This window comes from Temnothorax longispinosus, chromosome 4, assembly GCF_030848805.1.
Source record: "Temnothorax longispinosus isolate EJ_2023e chromosome 4, Tlon_JGU_v1, whole genome shotgun sequence".
Classification (NCBI taxonomy): domain Eukaryota; kingdom Metazoa; phylum Arthropoda; class Insecta; order Hymenoptera; family Formicidae; genus Temnothorax; species Temnothorax longispinosus.
In genome coordinates this window covers 17174675-17201584 of record NC_092361.1, presented here as the reverse complement: position 1 = coordinate 17201584, position 26910 = coordinate 17174675, and the positions used below count along the sequence as shown (strand labels likewise).

The 26910-nt window shown below is 27.6% G+C and overlaps 2 protein-coding genes and 1 long non-coding RNA gene across 5 annotated transcripts in view; 1 reads left to right on the top strand and 2 right to left on the bottom strand.

Annotated features, from left to right (window-relative positions):
* Window positions 1-26910, top strand: part of LOC139812403 (uncharacterized) — a 339231-nt gene that overhangs the window by 295868 nt on the left and 16453 nt on the right. The gene's annotated exons all lie outside the window — the stretch shown is intronic.
* LOC139812394 (uncharacterized) lies at window positions 50-18484 on the bottom strand. Its single transcript, XM_071777177.1, has 23 exons — window positions 17770-18484; window positions 17372-17637; window positions 16393-16972; window positions 16219-16287; window positions 15993-16082; window positions 14672-15770; window positions 14112-14386; window positions 13540-13698; window positions 13136-13385; window positions 12997-13059; window positions 12841-12930; window positions 9923-10197; window positions 8372-8530; window positions 6718-6961; window positions 6580-6642; window positions 6425-6514; window positions 2243-5583; window positions 1305-2110; window positions 989-1128; window positions 879-929; window positions 702-770; window positions 478-567; window positions 50-254 (listed from the first exon to the last, which is right to left on the bottom strand). The coding sequence occupies exons 6-17, from the start codon at window positions 14957-14959 to the stop codon at window positions 5509-5511; spliced, it is 2031 nt and encodes a 676-aa protein (XP_071633278.1). The 5' UTR covers window positions 14960-15770; window positions 15993-16082; window positions 16219-16287; window positions 16393-16972; window positions 17372-17637; window positions 17770-18484; the 3' UTR covers window positions 50-254; window positions 478-567; window positions 702-770; window positions 879-929; window positions 989-1128; window positions 1305-2110; window positions 2243-5508.
* On the bottom strand, window positions 22705-26758 carry LOC139812401 (putative gustatory receptor 28b). Of its 3 annotated transcripts, none has more exons than XM_071777192.1 (8): window positions 25644-26758; window positions 25074-25339; window positions 24657-24833; window positions 24060-24309; window positions 23693-23761; window positions 23263-23352; window positions 23004-23074; window positions 22705-22942 (listed from the first exon to the last, which is right to left on the bottom strand). In XM_071777192.1, exons 1-7 carry the CDS (start codon window positions 25938-25940, stop codon window positions 23015-23017), a joined length of 1209 nt encoding a protein of 402 aa, XP_071633293.1. In that variant the 5' UTR covers window positions 25941-26758; the 3' UTR covers window positions 22705-22942; window positions 23004-23014. The 3 variants fall into 3 exon arrangements, with proteins under 3 accessions (XP_071633293.1, XP_071633292.1, XP_071633291.1); XM_071777191.1 differs by having other exon boundaries at window positions 22705-22923; XM_071777190.1 differs by having other exon boundaries at window positions 22705-23074; window positions 25644-25965; window positions 26034-26757.

Genomic DNA, 26910 nt, shown 5'->3' with positions numbered 1-26910 from the left:
ATAAGGATACGATTCAAAGGAATGATATAATTTGAAAGGAAAAGAGAGAGAGAGAGAGCTAGAAAGAGAGAAATTTGTAACATATAAAGATTTTTATTACATAATAACGTAGGGATATTTATTAATCACAACAAAATATATTTTATAAACGACGATTCTTATTTAATTGTTCACCATATTGCATCTTGTGCAATGAATGCTACAGGAGACATCTGCATTATAATGATAATAAATGTTGCAACTGTTATGACAAACTGAAAGAAAATATGCAAATTAAATTTCCGTAAGGACCAAAGATTTTAATAAGAGATAAAAGATATTTTAGATTAGCATTTTGTATAATAATTTTTGTTTTTGTCATATGTTAGCATATAACAATAAAGATATGATATAAATTTGATAAAAAAAAGGTGGCGTATTAATTATATAATTTAATGTAAAAACATATGAAATATAAAAAAGTAAATAGGAACTTACTTTTCGTAGAAAACTATTGCCAAAATAGAAAAGACCCAGTCCTGTTAACTTCAACGGATGATATATTATTTGTAATGTAAACTGATGTATCTATATAATATACATAACTATATAAATTAATATATACATATCATAATATATAATATACAATAATACAAAATGTTGTTATCAAAATTTAAACTATGTACTCGAGTTACTTCATTTTACTAAAAAATTTGTTTTACCTCGTCACGAATATCAGTATATTGGTGAAGGTCTGTCAATTGATGAAGTAATCCTTTTATTTTATTAGACTGAAATTAATTATTTACTATTAATAAATATATATATACATGTATATATTGGCCTGTTCAAAAATTTTCTAAACTTTGTGTATAGAATATGTATTATAGAAAATTTACCTTAGCACTAACAGTTTCGCAGATATAATTAAAGAAAAAGATCTTAGCCACCTGTAAGAATATCCAGTAAGAAATGTACAACCAATCGAGTGATGTAACTATGAAACGACCTTTTGTTTTTATATGTAAGTAAATGTGGTTAGATAGTCTTATTATTAATATCATATAGGCTCCTAATTCCATAGTGATTTGTATTCCAAACATTACGTTTAATTGGCGAACGATTTGATACAATTCCAAATGAAGATGCCTATTAAAAAATAATGTTCGTTAATGAGTAACACAATATAAAAATATATGAACAGAAAAAGAAATAATTTTTGAATAAATTGAATTGCTGTCAAATTCCGAATGTACTACTTTTAATATTAGATCAGACCCAAATTCATGATGTACCCAAGCATATTCGTGTTCCGATTTACTTACATTGAAGTCCACACCACGCGCTTGTAATTGTGAGTACATATGTTATATCGACGCGTGATCGATATGGCTTTTCTTTGTGAACATTTCAATTCATTTTCCTCTTTTACCAACAGACATTCCAAATGTTCGTTTATCTTGTCAAACCTGGTGCCGATGTACCTGTGTATTAAAAAACGATTTTAATTGCAAAATTTATGAAGAATAAGTTATTAAGACAATAAGTAATAAATAATTAAACACATATATGTATAATTACTAAAAGATCTGTAAAAATTTCCTATAACTTGTTTTATTTATATCTACAAGAATAATTTATCATGTTTTAGTCGGACTTATACCTTTATGTGTGATATATTTCTCTTTCTCTCTCTCTCTCTCTCTCTCTCTATTACTTTTATATAAAACATATATAAAAATTGTGTAAAGAAATAACTGCTATTTTTTTGTAGAATATGTACAAATTAAGTATACTAATTATTTTTATAAATATAAAAATTGCGGACTATATTTAATTATTTTGAGTAATATACAAAGCATAGAATATTCAGAAATAATAAATCTACAAACATGTTGACTTGGTAATAATAATTTACGATGTAGGGTATAAGCAAATATCGACAATCTTTTGTACCATATGTGTGTAACCACCATATCATGTCACACATATTTGCTATATTACTACATATTAACCATCCAATTAACAGCCCTTTTGCATACATGTGCAACTTGTGATACAACTTTGGTGTACCTAGTTCTTCTAAAGTATTATCTACAGCAGCAAGCCTTTTCATAAAAGTCTGAAATTCCTAAACATGACATTAGGCAATAATTCAGTACGTCTATTTTTCTATAACATATAACTTCGTTATAAAGAAATTACTTAAAATATTATATTTTTGTTTTAATATGACATGACTATTGAATACGTATGTATATACCTTGTTTAAATATATATTTATGATGACAGATGTAATACTGGTAAGAATGCCAATCTGCATATCGATTATAGCATAGGTTGACTGATATAATGTTTCTACCTTAAGTGCGGTCACGATATAATAAAAAAGACAACCATAAGTAACCCATACTATTAAATTGTAGAAAACACTTAAATAAAGTTTTTTTGATGAGAAAACTCCTAAACCAATTAGGCACGACGTCAAGATCAATGGACGTATAGCCTGTTCTATGCTAGTCACCATAATTATCACTATTATCGTTGTTCTTCTATCCGTAAACTGATGTCGTGTATCAGTTCGAAGCCAACACAAGCCTCATTTAGTCGCTGCATAATGCGTAATTTACTTATCAAGATGATAGGAGAGTAATACAATAATCGATTAATGTATTAGTATCATGAATTATATAATTTTTTTATAAACGTATATAATGACATAATCGAGCAATGCCATTACTATTATTAGAGATTATTACCATTGATAACTGGAATTGAGAACGAGACTCCGGACTTTTAGGACTCACAAACAACTTACATCAATTAAAATATTTGTTTTAATTTTAAACTTGTATAATAAATGCGAATTAAGCAAACATATTAATATTTTTCATTGAATAGATAGTCGATTTATAAGCTTTCATATATAGGTATTATATTTATAATTGACAGATTAATTTTTAAAATAAAAATCGATTTTTTCATGATCAATCAAAGAGAATATTATTTATAAATATTAAAAGAGCTTTTATTTAAAATTTTAAAATATATACGTATGTATATCAATCATACAATCAATTGATAATATACATTCATAGAATTACTTAAAATAAATAATAATATTTAATGTAAATTAATAAACTAAATAAATAAATATTTACAGCAATTGTACAAACAATTAATTTCTGCATTAATTAACTTCTTAAATAATAAGCTAGAAAAAAATAATACATTAATCTTATCAGATATTAATATTCGAGAAATAGGAGAAGTAACCATTTGCAATATAAAAATAATAACAGTAAGTATCCAAATGAAGAACTAAAAGAAGAAAATTCAATTATAATAGTATAGATATAAATATCACAATTTTAATTTTTTTATATATGACTTTAAATTTCTAATTATTATTACATTAAACGAATGTAAATATATTAAAGATTAACCTTATAAATAAATTTATAGCCGAAATAAAACATGCTCATTCCGCAGAACTCCATCGGCCGAAGTGATATTTGCAAAAAAAACTAGTAAATCTGTATTTTATAATATAATTTTTACTTAAATATATTATCTTATCTAAAGATTACTTAGAAATTATTTAGAATTAGAAAATTTATTTTACCTCTCTACGTATTTCTGTAAACCGTATAAGATTTGTTAATTTATGCGTCAAGGCATTAGTCTTTTCCACCTGAAATGACATAAAGTTAATTACATTATTTATGATTTTTACATTTATAATAATTGTATGATTTTTAATAATCGCAAGTAGACATCTATATGATGGAACAAGTTGCAACTCTTATGAAGGAGCAAAATTACCTAATCTTTTATTCTAAAACTGAGAAAAGATTTATCTTTGCAACATTTACTTATTTTTATTAATTATTATTTTATTTTACTAAAGAAATTCTAACGTTATTTTACAGAGGGAGAGAGGGATGGGGGAGAGGGGGCAGAGGGAGAAAGAGAGAGAGAGAGAGAGAGTAATTTAATGATATGAGTAATAGTATTTTTTAATATCAATTTGTCGCAACAATAGCAAGAAAAGAAGAGAAACATAAAAGAAATATTTTTAGAATTTCTGGAAGTGTAAAAATTATATTAAATTTGCTTTTTACTTATTCTTTATTCTTTTGAAGAACAATGTAATTTTATTGATGTGAGGTATAAATCGACTATAGAGCGTAGAAATTTGTGAAATTTTACGGTAAAACTTTCTAGATTATTAAATCTGCGATGCAAAACATTTACAATTATTTTCGCATCTTACTTTTTATTCTACTGCTGTAATTGTGCCAAAGAAAATTATCTATATCTTGTATTATCTATGAATAATTCATAATGAAACACGATGAACTCACATACCCTAATAATGATATCACATTGCAAGTCACATTAAGGGGGCATATACACCTAGGAGCGGAAAAAAGGTTATTTTGGGGATTTTTTTTAGAGGAACTGTTTGAATTTTAGAGTCGAATTTTTTCTAGTAAAAAGTACGTACTTTCGAGAGTATGTTTGAATTTTTTTATTAAAAAATTTTCAAAATTAAAAAAGTTGTGACATCTTTTTCGGAGCATCGCAAAAAAATTACCGCAAATGGTACCTATTGCCATTTCTTGAAAAATCATCTAAAACAAAAAAACCAAAATGATTCTTAAAATAGATACTATAATCTAGTCTTTGTCATAGCCGATTTTGAAAATATCAATTTTTGACAAAATGGCGGACATATAAATTTAACGTTGCAATTTTTGAAAGAAAAATTCTTTTTTAAATGCCCATAAAACAAAAAGTAAGCAATGAAAAAAAAATCCTATGACAAAGACTAGATAATTATATGTACAATAAGCACACAAAAATTCAAGGTAATCGGTTCAGTGATTTTCGAGATGTTTTGGGTACCAGTTTGAGAAACGTGCGCGGCGCGCGTCCAACAAAGGCGTGCATTCTTTCTGCCATAACTTCGTTATTTCTTGAAATATTTACTTGAAATTGTCACCACATATTCTTCAGATCCTAAGCTTCAAGAAAATTGCGAAAACGCAAACGAAAACTGCAAAAATTCCATACACCATTCCATACACCATTCTAGGTGTATATGCCCCCTTAATAAAATAAATAAACTAATATTTAACATTGTTGTTGAAATAATTTTCATGTGTATTAAAGTACCTATATTAAAACGTACTAAAAGTGTATAAATCGACATTAATTGATTTATTTAATTGATTATACAAATTATATATAAAGAATGCGTTTTGCCCTTTAATTATTAATATTTTAAGTGTAATAAAAATGTTTTCCGTTTTATATAATGCGTCATTTAAAGATATTATTACGTGATTAATCTGTAAGCACAACAGAAAGAAGAAAATTACTGGTTGGTAGAATCATTAATTGTTTTTTTAAATTATTACTACATTGGCTCAAGCGATATACATACATATAATCGATGTGATTACAAATAATTGTTTTGATGAGCTTTTGGGATACTAATCTTAATATAAAGTGCAGAGTGGATTATTCTTTATAGGGTAAATCAGGCGTCGACATTTGTATCACGATGGTCAAAAACGTTGCAATCGCTACGCAGAACTAAGAAAAAATATAAATTTTCAATTAATTTTTATTATTTGTAAAACTAGCATTATATTTAAATATGCTGTAAGACTAAAATAAATGGAGCTAAATAGTATAATGCGTATGTAAGATAAACGTAATAACTTTAATAACAACTTTAACAATAAGCTTATAGAAACAGTTTTATGAATTTCTCTAATGTATGTAAAATATAACATGCAAAAATAAAGTGGGGCTAACTCAACACAATTTTTTCAAAGGCAATTTTCAACAATTAATTAAAATTTTCAAGCAAATTTAATGGTACACATTTAGAGCGTTCCTTCGGGTACAAAATTGCTTAAGGAAATTTTGTTGTACGTCGCTTAGTTTTGCCTCCAGGAAAGGAAAAGTGACACGAAGACAAATTTTCAAATTGAAAAATACCGGGGTAAACTTGACACAATTTTTTCAAAGGCAATTTTCAACAATTAATTAAAATTTTCAAGCAAATTTAATGGCACACATTTAAAGAGCGTTCTTTCAGGTACAAAATTGCTTAAGGAAATTTTGCTGTACGTCGCTTAGTTTTGCCCGAAAGCTCGATGAAAGAGTAGACCATTTTCGAGAGATCAGAAAAATTACTTTTTACTATCAAAAACGCTTATGTCGCGTTAAAAATTACACTATAACTCAAAATGTTACCAAATTCCGAATTGATAATACTGGCATATAAAGACGCATTTACAGTAGGAAAAGCAAGTTTCTACGATAGATTTAAATTGGCAAAAAGTCTAGTGTCAAGTTTGCCCCGGTGTCGAGTTAGCCCCGGTCAGCCCCGGTCTCCCCTAACAGTAAAAATAGATGAAAAATGAACCTTTATGAGGAATTTGTTACCAAAAGGGAAGAAACCCATTCCAGTAAACTCCAACGGATGATGCATTGTTTGCAAATTGAACTGATAAATCTGTACATAAAAAGTCATTTAACATAATTTGCTGTATTTACTTTTGCTATTAAAATATTTTTTACCTCTTTCAAAACGTCAGCATATCGAAGATTCAATTCATTAATTATTTTGTCAATTTTGTTAGCCTAAAATTTATAATTGATTTATATTGAATATATGTATACTCTCTTATATTGAAAGTGCATTGTACATTTTTTTACCTTAACACAGACATTTTCACAAATGTAATTTATAGTATACACTTTTCCTACAAACATAAACATCCAGAAAGCTATTCGAAACCATACGCTGACTGGTATTAGCTCTCGATGCATTAACGATTTGTATAAGTAGAAGCACATTGATGTCCCAAATAATGAATAAGATGCTGTTTCGGTAGTCATCTGAATTCCAAACACCAGATTCCATTCACGTGCAATGCGACATAGTTCTAAATGAAGATGTCTGTCGACAAATCAATTTTTTATTACTAAAAAACATTTTATTACTAAAAATGATAAAAAAAAATCGTTTTTACAAATTATAATTGATTGTTTTTTATTATATCCCTTACAAAAATATTTCACCGCTTTTACACTTCATATAGATTGTTTTTAGCCCGTTTTTAGCCCGTTTTATCATTTTTATATCCGTTTCTTGCACTCTCAAGCACGCGCAGTCTACATGATGAGTATACGCGAGTATGCAATCGTACGCAATCCGCTTTAACCACTCGTTTTTAAGCAAGAGGGCCCCTTTGCGCCCCAAAAACGAATCGTAGGGGAGACCGGGGCAGGTTGTTACACTTTTCAAATTCTGATTTTTAAATAAATGTTAGCAATATTTTATAATATTGTATAGTACTTTATAATGTGTAGCTACATCCTTTAGGTATAAGAAAAAAAATATTAGACTTATATATATTTATACACAAAAAAGTTATTTAATTCTAAGCAAGATCGTGAAAATGTGACGACTTACCCCATATCCAGGGTTGGTTGTCACATAACTCTGGATTGATTGTCATGTATTTTTCATGTAGAGGAAACATACGAGAAATAGTTCCTGTTTTAATATTTTATTAAAGTTAGTGCTAGTTTTTGGTAAATTTAACTTAATAATATATTACAGCGTGAATTAAACGAAAAATTAATAATTTTCATAAACTTTGTAATATAATTCTCATAAACTTAAACTAAATTAAAGAATAATAATTCTCAATAAACTTTGAAATACTTTCATAAACTTTGAGTAAATAAAAGAATAATAATTCTCAATAAACTTTGAAATACTTTCATAAACTTTGAGTAAATAAAAGAATAATAATTCTCATAAACATTGAATCCCATCTCATTTGAGACAACTTACCCTGAATGGTCATTTTGAACAAAGAAGATTATATTTATGAACTATGTTGCAATGGCGGTTAACTAAATACAGGAAAAATTATCTAAAACTATAATGTTTCTTATGACCAAAAAGAAATTACGACCATTAATTCCAAAAACCAACGGAACAATAAAAATAGAGGCAAGAAAAATTTACTCACGACCTCCAATTTTTAAAAAATGCTCGTAAATATCACGTGCAATGTTTTTGAAACAAGCCATTTCGTACACCCGACTAACACGATAGGAGCAACCTACACTATAAAGAAGAATATTCCATTCAATGTATTAAGTGAGATATAAGCTTTGTGCAACTTACCCGTGTGACTTTTAGCCACGGTCTCCCCTACTCATTGCCAAATGCACGTTTTTACTACTCAAACTGACTGCAGTCCAAAAACGGTGAAAAATTTTTATAAAGGATACTATTAAAATAATACTATTAAAATAATATTCTACATAAATATATGCATATGTATTGAATTACATTGAGCTCCACAACACTCGCTTGTAATTATCAGTACCCAAGGTACATTGATGAACAATTATTGTAGGTTTCTTCCATGTATTCCTTAGTGAATGCTCTTTCTTTATCAAGAGATTTTGCATATGTTGATTTACTTCATCAAACCTGGTGCCGATGTACCTGTTTTATAAATATTATTTCAACAAATAATATTTTGAATTGTAGCCTCTATGACAGATCTATTAGCCATTTTTGGATAATAAGGTTTAAAACTTGTATATATAATAAATTCTATATTTATAAAATTATAATTATACTAGCATGCCCCGCCGGGCTTCGCCCCGGAAAACATGTGTATTAAGACACGCAAATAGTCTCTCTTTTGTTTTATATATAAGATTGCCCTTTCCAAAAAGATCGGTAACGAAAAATTATATATTTTATAGCACTCCCCGAGAAATTCAACCCCTACTTTATGTACAATTCTTTGAGATTCGGTCATTCGAAACCGATTTTCCAAAAGATCAATAACAAAAAATAGTACATTTTATAGCACTCCCCGGAAAATTCTACCCCTACTTCATGTATAATTCTTTGAGATTCAATCAATTATTTCCCGAAAAATTAAAAAAATTAAAAAAACCGGTTTTTAAAAGATCGGTAACGAAAAATTATATACTTTATAGCACTCCCCGGGAAATTCAACCCCTACTTTATGTTTAATTCTTTGAGATTCGGTCATTCTGAACCGGTTTCCAAAAAGATCGGTAACAAAAAATAGTATCTACACTTTATAGCACTCCCCGGGAAATTATACTCCTTCTTTATGTATAATTTTTTGAGATTCAATCAATTACTTCCCTAAAAATTGGAAAAATTAAAAAAACCGGTTTCCAAAAAGATCGGTAACAAAAACTGTACACATCATGGCACTCCCCGTAAAATTTTACCACTACTTCTTTAAGATTTGGTCAATAAATTCCCAAAAAATTAAAAAAATTTCCGTACCGGCTTCCAAAAAGATCGGTAACAAAAAATTATACACTTTATAGCACTCCCCGAAAAATTCTGCACCTGTTTGATCTATAATTCTTTGAGATTCGGCCAATTATTTCCCGAAAAATTAAAAAAACCGGTTTCCAGAAAATCGGTAACAAAAAACTATACACATAGTGGCACTCCCCGGAAAATTCTACCCCTATTTCATATACTTTTGGTAAAAATTCGGTTCAGGGGTTTGGGCTGGGCGTTGATGAGTGAGTGAGTGAGTGAGTCAGTCAGTCAGGACATCTTCTTTTATACATATAGATTGAAATTTACAAAATAATAGGTATACGTATCTTATATATTACTTTTTAGAATCAGATTTTAAATATACTTTTACAAATTAATTAAGAATTAATTTTTTTAATAGGTACTTTTACAAATACCGAAAATTGTCATTCTTGTGATGATTGCCTTTTATTAATTATTTTAAAAATTGTGTAAAATATATATACATTATCGTTAAAAATGGAAAATGTTTTGAATATATAATTAGTGCGTTAATTTGATAAACAAACAAGTACAAACCATAAGAAAGTGATGAACACTAAGTTTATAAGTATACTAGCATTAATACAATAATTATATACATGAGCTACAATAAATGCCCATGAAGTAGTTATTCCTTTCAGAAATACCAGCCATGATGTGGTGTCGTTAAAATTGAAAGCAAAGCACCACACAGTCCATCCAATTGCTATTCGTTTTGACAACATATGCACTTTTTCATATATTTTTGGACTACCTAGTTCTTTCAAAGAATCATCCACTGCAGTAAGTCTCTTCATACACATTTGAAATCTCTAAAATGAAATTAAAAAGTAATATTAAATACAATGGTATATATTATTTTTCTGTGATAAAATGCGTTTACACATATAGACAACTTAAAAAATCTTGCTTAATAAAACCATTTTAATATTAAATAGAAATGTTATATTGACAATTGATGTAAATATTACACGTGCGTAATTACTTTAGCATTACAGTGTAATCTAATTAGTGTAAATGTAAAAATATAATTGGTAAAAAGATTAAACACATTAATTATACCTTGTTGTAATATATGTTAAAAATCACAGATGTAATTGTTGTAATGATGGTAACTTCCAAAACGATTAACGTAATGGTATGGGGAAATAATTTTTCCAATGAAAGAGACCTCACCGTATAGTACAAAAGATAGCCATTTAAAAACCACACTGCCGCAGAATACAGAATGCTTAGATATACAATCCCAGATTTTGGATTAGTTAATGGGTAGACACATAAACCAATAATAAAGCACGTAATAAAAAGAGGTCGAAAGGCTTGTTGAACCGTGGTAGTCATGATCATCACAACCGCAAATTAACACTGATGAGTGTTAAACTTGTTATTAAATTTGTCATTTCATTTGTTGGCAATTACATTAATGCGTAATAATACTGTTTTTTTTTTCATAATAGCGATATATCTTTATAGGAGCACTTACGCAAATGCGTTTGATAATAAAATTCGATCCGTTTTAATGAATGAAAAAAATGACTCGTCACTAAATGTGTGCTGCAAAATTATTGAAACATTGACGCTGATATTAATTTTTTATGTGTTTCTCCATGCAAAGTAAATATATTTAATATTGCTTTTATTGTATTGTTTATGTATTTTTTTAACTATACTAATATTGTATGTATATATAACAATATTATATTTAATACTAACGTAAAAAATTCACTATATGAAATTATAAAAACCTTAATACAATAAAATATTGAATAAGATATAAATACACACACACACACACACACACACACAAAACGTTAAGTTGACATATAAAAATGTAATGATACAATTCAAAGAAATGATATAATTTGGAAGAAATAGAAAAAGAGAGAGAGAGAGAGAGAGAGAGAGAGAGAGAGAGAAAGAGAGAGAGAGAGAGAGAGAGAGAGAGAGAGAGAGAGAAAGATAGAAATTTGTAACATAAAGATTATTATTGCATAATAACGTAGAGATACAATGTTCATTAATCACAACAAAATATATTTTATAAACGACAATTCTTATTTAATTGTTCAAAATATGCATCTTGTGGTATAAAAGACATTTGCATTATAATCATAATAAATGTTGCAACTGTCATGACAAGTTGAAAGAAAATATCGCGCTCATTTGCTGCAACAATGACATAACTCAAAAATTATGATTTTTCAGGAGACTCGGTTTAAAGTTTGGAATTTTTATAACTTTCTATGAGAATTTTAAAATACCGTGTAACTCTTATTGCAACTTTTTCGATATTCTCACTACAACGACAACTGAGACTGACTGAGTTAAGACAATATTGCACCTCACATAATTCACTAAATGATATAGCACAATAGCGACACAACTGTTCCCTCGAGTTTGTGAAGCTTAAGCATCGTCGATTTAACTGTAAATAGTACATGTAACAACCCTTTTTCCTGTACGAATAACTCAGAAAGGGCGATTTTTATGTTATGTTATTGTTACACCAAATGGAGCGAGATGCAATTTAAATTTCCGTACGGAACAAAGATTTTAATAAGAAATAAAAAACATTTTAGATTAACATTTTGTATACTAATTTTGTATACTAATTTACATTTTTGTCATATGTTAGAATTTAATATAAAAATATGATATAAATTTGATAAAAAAATAATAAAAAATTTTGACAATTTTAGCAATCAGTTTGAATGTTCTACATAATCATTTTAAGATAATGCAACAAAATTATTTTCAGATCTGCATCTAGCTAAATTTTTAGATACTTTAGCAAAACCATTTTTTCCGTGTAATATTCAAGATTGTGGAAAGAATTTTCATGTGTATTAAAACATATTAAAAATGTACAAATCGGTAATAATTGATTTAATTAATTTTTTAATATTATTTATTACTTAGTTATATACATATTATACATAAAGTATGCGTTTTGCCTTTTAATTATTAATATTTCAAGCGCAATGAAAATGTTTCCCGTTTTTTAGTTTATTATTCAAAGATATTATTACGTGATTAATCTGTAAGTACAACAAAAAGAAGAAAACTACTAGTTGATAAAATCATTAATTTTTTTAAAAAATTGTTACTGCTACACTGGCAAGCGATATACACGCATATAATTGATGTAATTACAAATAATTATTTTGATGAGCTTTTGGGATACAAAACTTAATATGAAGTGCAGGGTGGATTATTCTTTTTTAAGATGAATCTTCAGGCGTTCGACATTTGTATCACGATGATCAAAAACGTTGTAATTGCTACGCAGAACTAAGAAAAAATATATAAAGTTTCAATTAATTTTTATATTTATAAAGATAAAATTATATTTAACAACTTTAACAAGCTTAGAAGCATTTTTATGAATTTCTCTAATGTACGTAAAATACAACACGTAAAAATAAAGTAACAGTAAAAATAGATGAAAAATAAACCTTTATGAAAAATTTGTTGCCAAAGGGGAAGAAACCCATTCCAGTAAACTCCAACGGATGATGCATTGCTTGCAAATTGAACTGATAAATCTGTACATGAATAGTCATTTAACATAATTTGCTTTATTTACTTTTTAGTATTAATATATTTTTTACCTCTTTCAAAACGTCAGCATATCGAAGAGTCAATTCATTGATTATTTTGTCAATTTTGTTAGCCTAAAATTTATAATTGATTTATATTGAATATATGTATATTCTCTCTTATTAAAAATGCATTGTACATTTTTTTTACCTTAACACTGACATTTTCACAAATGTAATTTATAATATAAACTTTTCCTACAAACGTAAACGTCCAGGCAATTACTCGAAACCATACGCTCACTGGTATTAGATTTCGCTGTTTATGCGTTAGCATTTTGTACATGTAGAAGCATATTGATGTTCCAAATAATGGATAAGACGCTGTTTCGGCAGCCATCTGAATTCCAAACACCAGATTCCATTCGCGTGCAATGCGACATAGTTCTAAATGAAGATGTCTGTCGACAAATCAAATTTTTATTACTGACAAACATAAAAATGACGAAAAGGAATTGTTTTTATAAATTATCATTATATATATATATAATTGCTTCTTGTTACACTATTAAAATAATATTCTACAAAAATATATGCATATATGTATTGAATTACATTGAGCTCCACAACACTCGCTTATAATTATCAGAACTCAAGATACATTGATGAACAGTTATTGTAGGTTTCTTCCATGTATTCTTTAGCCAATGCTCTTTTCTTATCAATAAATTTTGCATATGCTTTTTTACTTCATCAAACCTCGTGCCGATGTACCTGTCTCATAAATATTATTTCATCAAATAATATTTTGAATTGTAGCATCTATGACAAATCTAGTGACCATTTTTGGATAATGAGTTTTTAAAACTTGTATATATAATTCTTTATTTATGAAATTATAATAATATTAAAATTTACAAAATAGTATATATATATATATATATATATATATATATATATATATATCTCATATATCACTTTTTAGAATTAATTTTTAAATACTTTTAAATTAATTAGAAATTAATTTTTTTAATAGTTTTACAAATGCTGAAAATTGTCATTCCTGTGATGATTGCATCTTATTAATTATTTTAAAAATCATGTAAAATGTATGTTATCTTTAAAATTGGAAAATGTTTTGAATACATAATTAGTTGCGTTAATTTGATAAGTAAACAAGTACAAACCATAAGAAAGTGATAAACACTAAATCTACAAGTGCACCAGTATGAATACAATAATTATACATATGAGGTACAATAAATCTCCATGAAGTAGTTTTTTCTCTCAGAGGTATTAGCCAAGACATGGTGTCGCCAAAATTCAGAGCAAAGCTGAACACAGTCCACCCAATTGCTATTTGTTTTGACAACATGTGCATTTTTTGATATATTTTTGGACTACCTAATTTTTTCAAAGTATCATCCACTGTAGTAAGTCTCTCCATACACATTTGAATTCTCTAAAATAATATTGAAAAATAATATAAATTATAATGGTATATATTCGCGCGGGCGAAAAAGCTAGTATATTATATTTCTGTGATAAAATACGTTTATACATGTACGTTTATAGATTACTTAAAAACTATTGCTCAATAAAATCATTCAAATATCAATGAGAAGTGTTATATTGGCAGTTAATGTAAATATCCGGCATGCATAATTACTTTAACATTACAATATAATATAATTATCGTAAATATAAACATATAATTGGTAAAAAAAATTAAACACATTAATTATACCTTGTTGTAATATATAGTAAAAATCACAGATGTAATTGTCGCAATGATGTTGACTTCCAAAAGGATTAACGTAATGGTATGGGGAAATAATGCTTCCAATGAAAGAGAGCTCACCATGCAGTACAAAAGGTAGCCATAAACAAACCACATTATCGCGGAATATAAAACGCTTAAATATACAACCCGAGATTTTAGACTATTTAATGGATAGACACATAAACCGATAATAAAGCACGTAATAAAAAGAGGTCGAAAGGCTTGTTGGACCGTAGTAGTCATGATCGTCATAACCGCGAATTAACACTGAGTGTTAAACTCATTATTGTTAAATTTGTCATATCATTTATTGGCAATTATATTATTACGTAATAATACTGTTTTTATGATAATCGCGATATATGCTCATTGAAGCACTTACGCAAATATGTTCGATAAAGAAGTTCGATCCGCTTTAATGAATGAAAAAGATGACTCATCACTTAATGTGTGCTATAAAATTATTGAAACATTGACGGTGATTAATTTCTTATGCGTTCCTCCATGCAAAGTAAACATATATTTAATATTATTTTTACTGTATTTTTCATGTATTGTCTTTTTACTTATTATGTATACTGCTATTGTGTATGTGTATATAATATTATTATATTAAATAATATTTATGTAAAAAATTCGCTATATTAAGATTATTAAATAACCTTAATACAATAAAATATTGAATATGACATAAATGATAAATCCCGTTCTTTTAAGTCCCATACACACGAGTGCGCGCGTACACACACACACACACACACACACACACACACACACACAAAACATTAAGTTGACATAAAAATATAAGGATACGATTCAAAGGAATGATATAATTTGAAAGGAAAAGAGAGAGAGAGAGAGAGCTAGAGAGAGAGAGAGAAATTTGTAACATATAAAAATTTTTATTACATAATAACGTAGGGATATTTATTAATCACAACAAAATATATTTTATAAACGACGATTCTTATTTAATTGTTCACCATATTGCACCTTGTGCAATGAATGGTATAGGAGACATCTGCATTATAATGATAATAAATGTTGCAATTGTAATGACAAACTGAAAGATAATATGCAAATTAAATTTCCGTAAGGACCATAGATTTTAATAAGAGATAACAGATATTTTAGATTAGCATTTTGTATAATAATTTTTGTTTTTGTCATATGTTAGCATATGACAATAAAGATATGATATAAATTTGATAAGAAAAGGTGGCGTATTAATTATATAATTTAATGTAAAAACATATGAAATATAAAAAAGTAAATAGGAACTTACTTTTCGTAGAAAACTATTGCCAAAATAGAAAAGACCCAGTCCTGTTAACTTCAACGGATGATATATTATTTGTAATGTAAACTGATGTATCTATATAATATACATAAATATATAAATTAATACATACATATCATAATATATAATATACAATAATACAAAATGTTGTTATCAAAATTTAAACTATATGTACTCGAGTTACTTCATTTTACTAAAAAATTTGTTTTACCTCGTCACGAATATCAGTATATTGGTGAAGGTCTGTCAATTGATGAAGTACTCCTTTTATTTTATTAGACTAAAATTAATTATTTTACTATTAATAAATATATACATGTATATATTGGCCTGTTCAAAAATTTTCTAAACTTTGTGTATAGAATATGTATTATAGAAAATTTACCTTAGCACTAACAGTTTCGCAGATATAATTAAAGAAAATGATCTTAGCCACATGTAAAAATATCCAGTAAGAAAGGTACAACCAATTGAGTGATGTAACCATGAAACGACCTTTTGTTTTTATATGTAAGTAAATGTAGTTAGATAGTCTTATTATTAATATCATATAGGCTCCTAATTCCATAGTAATTTGTATTCCAAACATTACGTTTAATTGGCGAACGATTTGATACAATTCCAAATGAAGATGCCTATTAAAATATAATGTTTGTTAATGAGTTACACAGTAAAAAATATATGAACAGAAAAAGAAATAATTTTAGAATAAATTGAGTTGCTATCAAATCCCGAATGTACTACTTTTAATATTAGATCAGACCCAAATTCATGATCTACCCAAGCATATTCGTGTTCTGATTTACATTGAAGTCCACAGCACGCGCTTGTAATTGTGAGTACATGTGTTATATCGACGCGTGATCGATATGGGTTTTCTTTGTGAACATTTCAATTCATTTTCCTTTTTCACCAACAGACATTCCAAATGTTCGTTTATCTTGTCAAACCTGGTGCCGATGTACCTGTGTATTGAAAAACGATTTTAATTGCAAAATTTATGAAGAATAAGTTATTAAGACAATAAGTAATAAATAATTAAACACCATATATGTACAATTACTAAGAGATCTGTAAAAATTTCCTATAACTTGTTTTATTTATATCTACAGGAATAATTTAGGGTATGTTTTAGTCTGATTTATGTACTTATATGTGATATATTTCTCCCTCCTTCTCTCTCTCTCTCTCTCTCTCTCTCTCTCTCTCTCTTTGTTACTTTTGTATAAAAAATTTATAAAAATTGTGTAAAGAAATAACTGCTATTTTTTATAGAATGTGTACAAATTAAGTATACTAATTATTTTCATAAATATAAAAATTGCGGACTATATATATTTAATTATTTTGAGTAATATACAAACCATAGAATATTCAGAAATAATAAATCCACAAACATGTTGACATGGTAATAATAATTTACGATGTAGGGTATAATCAAATATCGACAATCTTTTGTTTCATCTAACCACCATATCATGTCACACATATTTGCTATATTACTACATATTAACCATCCAATTAACAGCCCTTTTGCATACATGTGCAACTTGTGATACAGCTTTGGTGTACCTAGTTCTTCTAAAGTATTATCTACAGCAGCAAGCCTTTTCATAAAAGTCTGAAATTCCTGAACATGACATTAGGCAATAATTCAATATGTCTATTTTTCTATAACATATAACTTAGTTATAAAAAAATTACTTAAAATATAATATTTTTGTTTTAATATGACATAACTATTGAATACGTATGTATATACCTTGTTTAAATATATATTTATGATGACAGATGTAATACTGGTAAGAATGCCAATCTGCGTATCGATTATAGCATAGGTTGACTGATAAAATATTTCTATCCTAAGCGCGGTCACGATATAATAAAAAAGACAACCATAAGTAACCCATACTATTAAATTGTAGAAAACACTTAAATAAAGTTTTTTTGATGAGAAAACTCCTAAACCAATTAGGCACGAAGTCAAGATCAATGGACGTATAGCCTGTTCTATGCTAGTCACCATAATTATCACTATTATCGTTGTTCTTCTATCCGTAAACTGATGTCGTGTATCAGTTCGAAGCCAACACAAGCCTCATTTAGTCGCTGCATAATGCGTAATTTACTTATCAAGATGATAGGAGAGTAATACAGTAATCGATTAATGTATTAGTATCATGAATTACATAATCTTTTTATAAACGTATATAATGACATAATCTATCAATGCCATTACTATTATTAGAGATTATTACCATTGAGAACTGGAATTGAGAACGGGACTCCGGAATTTTAGGACTCACAAACAACTTACATCAATTAAAAGATTTGTTTTGATATTAAACTTGTATAATAAATGCGAATTAAGCAAACATATTAATATTTTTCATTGAATAGATAGTCGATTTATAAGCTTTCATGTATAGGTATTGACAGATTAATTTTTAAAATAAAAATCGATCTTTTTATGATCAATCAAAGAGAATATCATTTATAAATATTAAAAGAGCTTTTATTTAAAATTTTAAAAGATACGTATGTATGTCAATCATTACAATCAATCATTACAATCAATTGGTAATATACATTCATAGAATTACTTAAAATAAATAATAATATTTAATGTAAATTGATAAACTAAATAAATAAATATTTACAGCAATTGTACAAACAATTAATTTCTGCATTAATTAACTTCTTAAATAATAAGTTAGAAAAATAATACAGAAGTTATTATAAGTATAGATATGTATATTTTTTCTATACATCTCTATCGAAACATGTTACATTAATCCTATCAGATATTAATATTCGAGACATGGGAGAAGTATCCATTTGCAATATAAAAATAATAACAGTAAGTATCCACATGAAGAACTAAAAAAAGAAAATTTAATTATATATATATAAAATATAAATATGACAATTTTAATTTTTTTATTTATTGACTTTAAATTTCTAATTATTATTACATTAAACGGATGTAAGTATATTAAAGATTAACCTTATAAATGAATTTGTAGCCGAAATGAAACATTCCCATTCCGCAGAACTCCATCGGCCGAAGTGATATTTGCAAAAGAAACTGGTAAATCTGTATTTTATATATAATTTTTACTTATATATAAAGATATTATCTTATTTAAAGATTACCTAGAAATTATTTAGAATTAGAAAATTTATTTCACCTCTCTACGTGTTTCTGTAAACCGTATAAGATTTGTTAATTTATGCGTCAAGGCTTTAGTCTTTTCCACCTGAAATGACATAAAGTTAATTACATTATTTATGATTTTTACATGTATAATAATTGTATATGATTTTTAATAATCGCAAGTAGACATCTATATGATGGAACAAGTTGCAACTTTTATGAAGGAGCAAAATTACCTAATCTTTTATTCTGAAACTGAGAAAAGATTTATCTTTGCAACATTTATTTATTTTTATTAATTATTATTTTATTTCACTAAAGAAGTTCTAACGTTATCTTACAGAAGGATGGTGAGGAGGGGGGGAGGGGGGTAGAGGGGAGAGAGAGAGAGAGAGAGAGAGAGAGAGACAAAGAAAAAGAGGGATATGAAAATTATATCGCAAACATAACTTCTACTTGTGGAAAGTTCTCCCTTATAATATAAAGAAATCAATTTACCTTTGCACTAACACTTTCGCAAATATGATTCAGTGATATGAATTTTGTTAAGAATATCATGCACCACATGTCATTAGCAAGTACAAGTTTCAATTTAGTTGAATCGCTCCCATATATTTGCTTTAGACACAACATCATATGATATTGAACATAAAATGATACAATCAAAATAACGAAATAGGATATCATCTGCAACGTCAATTGCGTCGCGAATAAGTCGTTTATGTTACGAGCTACTCGACAAAGCTCCGAATGAAGATGCCTAGAACGATGTTATATTACGATTATATTAAGGGGTCATAACCGTTTCTCGGCCCTGAAAAGTGGTCCAATAATTATGAGGGATTGTCAGAAAAATATTAGACCGATTAAATTGAATCTTCTTTTATTGTAAAGAGTGTCTTTTGCAGGAAAGAAAACTTATACTAAGAAAAAAAAATACAAAAAAAATGTAGCGGCTTTTCGTTTTTCTCGAAACACCACTTTTCAAAACGGTGGGCATGATAACTGCCTCAGCATTCGTCCGATTAACTTTATATTTTTTATACATATGCTTAATGAGATTCTTTATCGTGCTACGAGAGCTTTTATTAATAAGTTCAATCATGTTTTAATAATAAAGAAAATGTAACGACTTTTTCAGAAAAAATCACGATAATTTTTTGAAAGTGTGACCATTTCCGTAATTTTTTGTTTTCGAAAAATCCCCCTCGATACATAAGAATCACGATCCCAAAAAGTAATAAAAAATCCCAAAATTTTGTTTCAGACCAATCCTACGAGCTGAATCACGCCTACCGTTTGTGCTTGCGCGAAAAATAACGTCTTACGCCAATGCACGCAGCCGCTACATTTTTTTGAATTTTTTCTTTTTTATGTATGTTTTCTTTTCTGCAAAAGACACTCTTTACAATAAAAAAAGATTCAACTTAATCGGTCTAATAGTTTTCTAGCAATCCCTCATAATTATTGGACCACTTTTCAGAGCCGAGAAACGGATATGACCCCTTAATAAACAAATAGATCTAGTATAAAATTATAAAACATTTATTAGATTGGAATTTTTATATAGATTCTATATTTTACACGCGCGTGAAGAATTTGTCTTATATTATATTAAAATTCTGATTTGGAATAAATCAACGACCATTGTGCTTTGTTGATTATAATTCTAAAGATAAAAAAAATTTAAAAAAATTGCCATAAATAAATGCCGTGTGTAAGATTATAATATACTAAACGGCAATACTTATACGTTTGGTCAACATAATAATCTTTTCTTGTTTTTTACAAAATATTTCCTTCAATATTTCTACGTCACTTTAGCATCTATCAATTTACATTACGGTCCATAACACATGCTTGCGATTCTCGTTGCTTTGAACATGGCGAATGATAAAAGACTTTTCCCACTTGCATCTCAGTCCATACTCTTCAGTCCCAGACAGTTGTTCAATATAGTTGTTTATTTTATCCAATCTGGTACCGATATATCTGCAATTTTTTTATTTAAAAAATACTTAAACGAGATATTTTTATGCATGTAACGGAGTAAAAAGCAAGTGATTCGTCCATTTTTTTTCTTTTACTCACAATTTTATATATATACGTAATTAATAATCATGAATTTTTTATTTTGCATAATCCTTTTAATGACGTTATTATAAAATAATTTAATTTATTTCTAGAAATAATATTGTTGTAATATAATACTCTTAACTCAAAAAATTTAAAAATTTATATAGATTTTAATTAACTAGATATTGCCAGATTTTAATAATAACCATTTAATAATAGTCATTTATTATTAAGTAGTTTTAATAAAACAGTAGGTTCTACCATATAATACATTTTACAAACCTTAAAATAAACGCAAACATTATATCTCCGAGAGTGTTGACGTGAAAAGGATACCCCAGAACGAGAGGAATAATCATGGCTTTTATAGTATTGTGCTTTTCTATATTCCAAATAGAATCAGTAGCAGATACTGTGAGAATCACTATAAGGTATATACCTAACGCCCATATTATCGATTTTTTAATTCTACGATATTCCTTAGGCGTTCCAAGTCCTTCCAATGTATCATCCACAAGACCAAGTTTCTTTATACACACGTGGATTTTCTGATAATAACATCGGCAAGAAATTATATATAAATCATGAATATCATTCTTGCCAAAATATACAAGAAACACATATGTAACAATGATGCATTTGATAATAAAGCAATAATTTATAATAAGAATCTAGTTGAAACTTTTTATAATGTCTAACGCAAAATAAATTGAATACAAAATTTCTCAATTAACATTTTCTCTAGATAAAATTTTTCTAGAAATCAATGTTTTAAAAAAATAAAATTGTTTTTGAAGAGATACAAGAGTTTATTCTACGTAAATGCAAACAGATTTTAGCGAAAATTTTTATTAAATTTAACTTTTTTAAATAAATAAAGATAAAGATAACTTCAAAGTGGCAGGTAATATTAACGTCTTTTATAGATATATTATCATCTACGCTTTAGATATTGAAGCAATGGTGTAACATTTATAAAGGAAAGATATACCTGGTATTTGCGAACGGTGATGGTTACAGATATTATCGTCACAAGAATATTTACATTTATCGTGAAAAAAGACAAAAAGCTATTAAATATACGTTGTGGCGTAAAGACGTATAACATAAAATGAAACGCACAGCCGTAGAGACTCCACACAATTAATATATAAAAGACACTCAAGCAAAATTTCCAATAATTGAGAGGATATCTGAGAATTCCAAAACCAAGGATAAAAGCGACTGAGGAAAGAGGGCTTAAAGCTCTTTCAATGGTATCAACCATCGCAACTGTTGCAACTTTATATGCTAACTATTGAATCCCCATTTGAGAGTCGCGTAATATGCAGAAGGCACATTCATCACGATGATGAGATAATATTTGATTAGATCAACTCATTATAATGTCATTAATAAATTTCATCATTAAACGATAGCATACATACACGGTATGTATGAGGGAAAGTCAATAATTATCCGCACTCTACTTCAATAATTTATTAGAACAACAGTAGAGAACATATAATTAGGTACATCATTTTCATAGTCCTCTGCTTTTCAGTGCACTTGTTCCAGCGTTCCACAAGCTTACATATACCCTTTAAAAAATGTTTTTTATTTTTCTCAGCCACGTATGCACCGTTTTTTACACATGTTGGTTGTTGTGGCATGATAATGCATGCCCAAATATTGCTGTCCACACTGTTCAAACGTTACATATCTATTCTATAGATTAATAGAAAATTGTTTATCTATATAATATATTTGAATTTTCATCTTACATGTCATTACGTTATACGGATGTGTTCATTTGTATTAGAATAACAACATACGTCGTGACCGTGGCAAGGAACTGAAAAAAATACACTATATATACAGGATATCTTGTTATTTTTATTTTTAGAAATCTTACGATTAAACAATGTAGCTATACATTTCAATTTTTTTAATATATGACAATTACAAACATTATTATTGAGAATAAGTAAATAACATAATCTCATTTAAATACTTAAGTTAAACAAATAGTAAGTAACATACCTTGCCAGTAAGACGATTATTAATTGAAAAGAAATCAGCAGCGGTAAAATTTAATGGATTAAGCACTAGTTGCTGTGCAAATTGATGAATCTACGAATACAATTTCTTTCTTATTATGTACATAAACAATACATAATATAAATTTATAGATAGGGTAAACTCGGGTAAAATGGCCATACAGGAAAGATGGCCAACCTATGTTCTTTCAATCTAGCTCGCCATGAAACATCGAATGAACATGAGTCGACCATCTTTCCTATATGGCCATCTTACCCGAGTTTACCCTATATTTGTATATATATTTCCAATTTGCAATTTATATCTTAAATAAATTAATCGCCGTATAAATATTATTTATAAAGTTTTGTGCTATGCAAAAAAAGATCTAATTTGATTGATAAATTATCAATAATACATTGAATAGATTTACCTCTTCTCTCATATCATTATCGATAGAAGACCCTTCAAAAGATTGTATAATTTCGCCGGTTTTATATGCCTGAAATAAACAAATACATATGATGCGACTTTGATATAAAATTAGAAATAAATCGCACAATAGATGTGCAGTGCACAACACGTACTTATATATAAAGAATTAAAATTATTATACATATATATGTATAAGTATATATTTTAAAAGACATTTTGAATATATATTATACAATTTATATACAATAAATAAATTATGTAACATTCTTAACATAAACTTGATATGTTTAACTGTAAATAACTCAATTTTAAATATTGCATATAATTGTATACATTATTCTTATTACAAAAAATAATTTTTATACCTCTGTTGACACGCTTGTACAAAGCCAATTTACTAATGTAATTTTAAATAAATAAATGCATGCCATCACCATCATGGCAATAATCCTTTCGTTGTTGACTATCACGCGTAACTGGCCAAAGAGTGCACAATATACACAGTAAATATTCGTTGTCACTATCGTAAAATGGACTGCCAATTCAAGCAGAAGTTGCAGACAGTAAGCATGATTAATTTGTTGTCCTATTCTTGTAATTTCCAAATGTAAATGTCTTTAATAGAAAAATATCAATTAGTTAGTAATTACATTTCAGTAATAGTAAAATCTTTTAAACACACGATTATTTGAACAAATTACAAAATCCGGGACATATTATGTGTTTGAGTGAGAGGGTGGGTGAGAAAGAAAGAAATATAAAATAAGCTTAATTTTTAACAAGAATAATTATATGTATATATTATATTAAGTATTATAAAAGAATACGTAAGATGAAAAACAGCTATTATTTAAACAATTATATATTAATCATAATTATAAGATCTTTTTGATATTTATATTTGTTATATTATATTAATGGAAACATATTATGATAGAAGCAAGAATTATTATTGATCTTACCTTAGCGTTTGAATGAGATGCATCTTGTCTTTGTTGTTTTCATAGTTTGCCATGACAAATGCAATAGACGTATTATCGTGCCGATTATAAATCTTGAAGACATTTGATTCATTTGCACTATATTGCACTATATTGTTGATTAGAGTATTTGTCTTCTGAAATTTTACTTGAATACATCTGCCACATTTCAATCTTAATGAATACTCAGTACGTAAGTTATAGAGACATGTTATATGTTTGTCCATTACAAGTATTTTAAAGAAATATTATTCTAATATCTTTTTAAAATATCTTAGACAAATATCTTAGACAAATATCTTAGATATCAAAGAAATCTTAACAATTGTAATCCTTTGGTCAAGCTTTTCACGAGATGTTGTTATTATTATTTATTTCTTTAACAAAAATGTTACTTGCCTGATAAACGAGACGAAGGTGAGATCCACTACAGAGTTTATAACAATCGGAAAACACAGGCATATTTCGTGACAAAGGAGAGCCCAGTATCCAATATCGCGATGTGCCCATACTCCATATGTGATGAATATTGTTATCATTCCTGCTATCCAGATAGCCATAAAACAGAGAATATTGGTGAAGGTCTTCTGATACTCTGATTTTATGCCCAGTGCTTCTAAAGTGTTGTCCGCTATACTGTTCCTCTTAATTATGTTATTCATATTCTTCAAGTATCAAAATATATTAATAGATTAGTAAATTATTGTTTAATATTTATTCAAAGACACGTGTGATGTCAAAGAAAAAATATATACCCATGCAAATATAAAGTTAATAATTTTGTATACAAGAAAAACGTAAAAAAAGAAAAAAAATTCTCTGTATATATGCATACTTTATCAATATTTTGAAATTAACTATTAATAAAATTAAATATTATTTAATTAATTAATTCAATTAATGTAGTTTTTCCATAACTTTTGTTTGTTATTTCTGCATTAATTTTACGTGATATGTTATTATACGTACCTCTGATTTCCACCAGAATAAAATTATAGCCAAGACAGCAACTAAGACGTTAACTCCCACGACAAAATAATATAACATAAATTCTTGAATTAATAGTTGTTGGAAAATGTAAAATTCTTTGTAAAGCATAATGAAATATCCCGTCAACATTGAAATAACGTAGAAAGCACTTAGATAATATCGTGGACGATTTATGGGTATTTCGAAAATACCCATGCAAAATATACAATTGAGCCATATAATAGGCATAATCGCTTGCTTCAAATTTTTCACACCCGACATTATCTCTTGAACCATTCACTGTCAACCTAGATGGACTAATCTAAAAGATTAACGAATATGTATTTATATTAAATAATGCTGTGGTTAATATTTTATAAATAAGCTTACGTTATATATATATTTTTTATTTTATGTGCAGTTGAATGCGGTTTATTCGTTAAAATAATAAATCATATAAAGAATAAGTCTCAACTAATTGAAATAGGCACTGAGAGTTGTTTTTTAATTGCAAGTGTGACCAAATTATCGAAAAGTGCGGAAAAAAACTGTTACACGTGTCTGTAAAAACTAAATTTGACTTGAACGGAATATTAGTTCTACGTATTATTTTTAATGAACCCTACAGCCTGTGCTACAGCTGGCGAGCAACTAACAGCTGATAAGCGATCTCGCGTGATGGTATAATGCATCGCTGTCAGCCTGCGCAGGTCGGTGCAATTTCACTTATTACACGTTTTTTCACGCCGGTAGTGTATATATATATATATTTTGTAAAACATTTTCAATTATTATTTTAACTATAGCTTACTTGACTTTTCCTCAATACTGAGAGGTACGTTTAACTAGCGTTAAATAAATAATTGTAATCTAGCATCATCTCTGTCTCGGCACTTTAAAATATTATTTCTGATAAAATCTATGATTGACATCTTTTGTCCTTGATTGTAAATTAAGTGAAGTACAAATACAGAACTTTAATATTACTTTCTGAGCTGTACTCATGGAAATTCTATTGATTGTACGTATATGTTGTACGAATATACATTGAATAACATGATAATGAAAAGTAATACAAATTTACTATGTGCGAAAAGATTGATTGTATTTCTTTACTTTATTATCCAGACAATGTAATATGATTGCTCACCCGTTAAATAGTTCATTGTATCCATGTTCGTAGATTTTGGAATATCCTGTACACGAAAAAATAAAATTTCTGATAGTTTTCAATAAATATTAAAGTATGAAATATAAATAAATTATA

Coding starts and splice junctions, on each gene's coding strand:
- LOC139812401 (XM_071777192.1), bottom strand. CDS start 25,940: ATGGTTCAAGAGATAATGTCGGGTGTGAAAAATTTGAAGCAAGCGATT. Junction 24,834..25,073: donor ACCTTCGTCTCGTTTATCAG/GCAAGTAACATT, acceptor GAAATGTGGCAG/ATGTATTCAAGTAAAATTTC. Junction 23,075..23,262: donor ATAATCGTCTTACTGGCAAG/GTATGTTACTTA, acceptor TATTTTTTTCAG/TTCCTTGCCACGGTCACGAC.
- LOC139812394 (XM_071777177.1), bottom strand. CDS start 14,959: ATGACGATCATGACTACTACGGTCCAACAAGCCTTTCGACCTCTTTTT. Junction 12,931..12,996: donor ATGCTGACGTTTTGAAAGAG/GTAAAAAATATA, acceptor ATTCATGTACAG/ATTTATCAGTTCAATTTGCA. Junction 5,584..6,424: donor GTAACAAATTCCTCATAAAG/GTTCATTTTTCA, acceptor ATTTTTTCTTAG/TTCTGCGTAGCGATTGCAAC.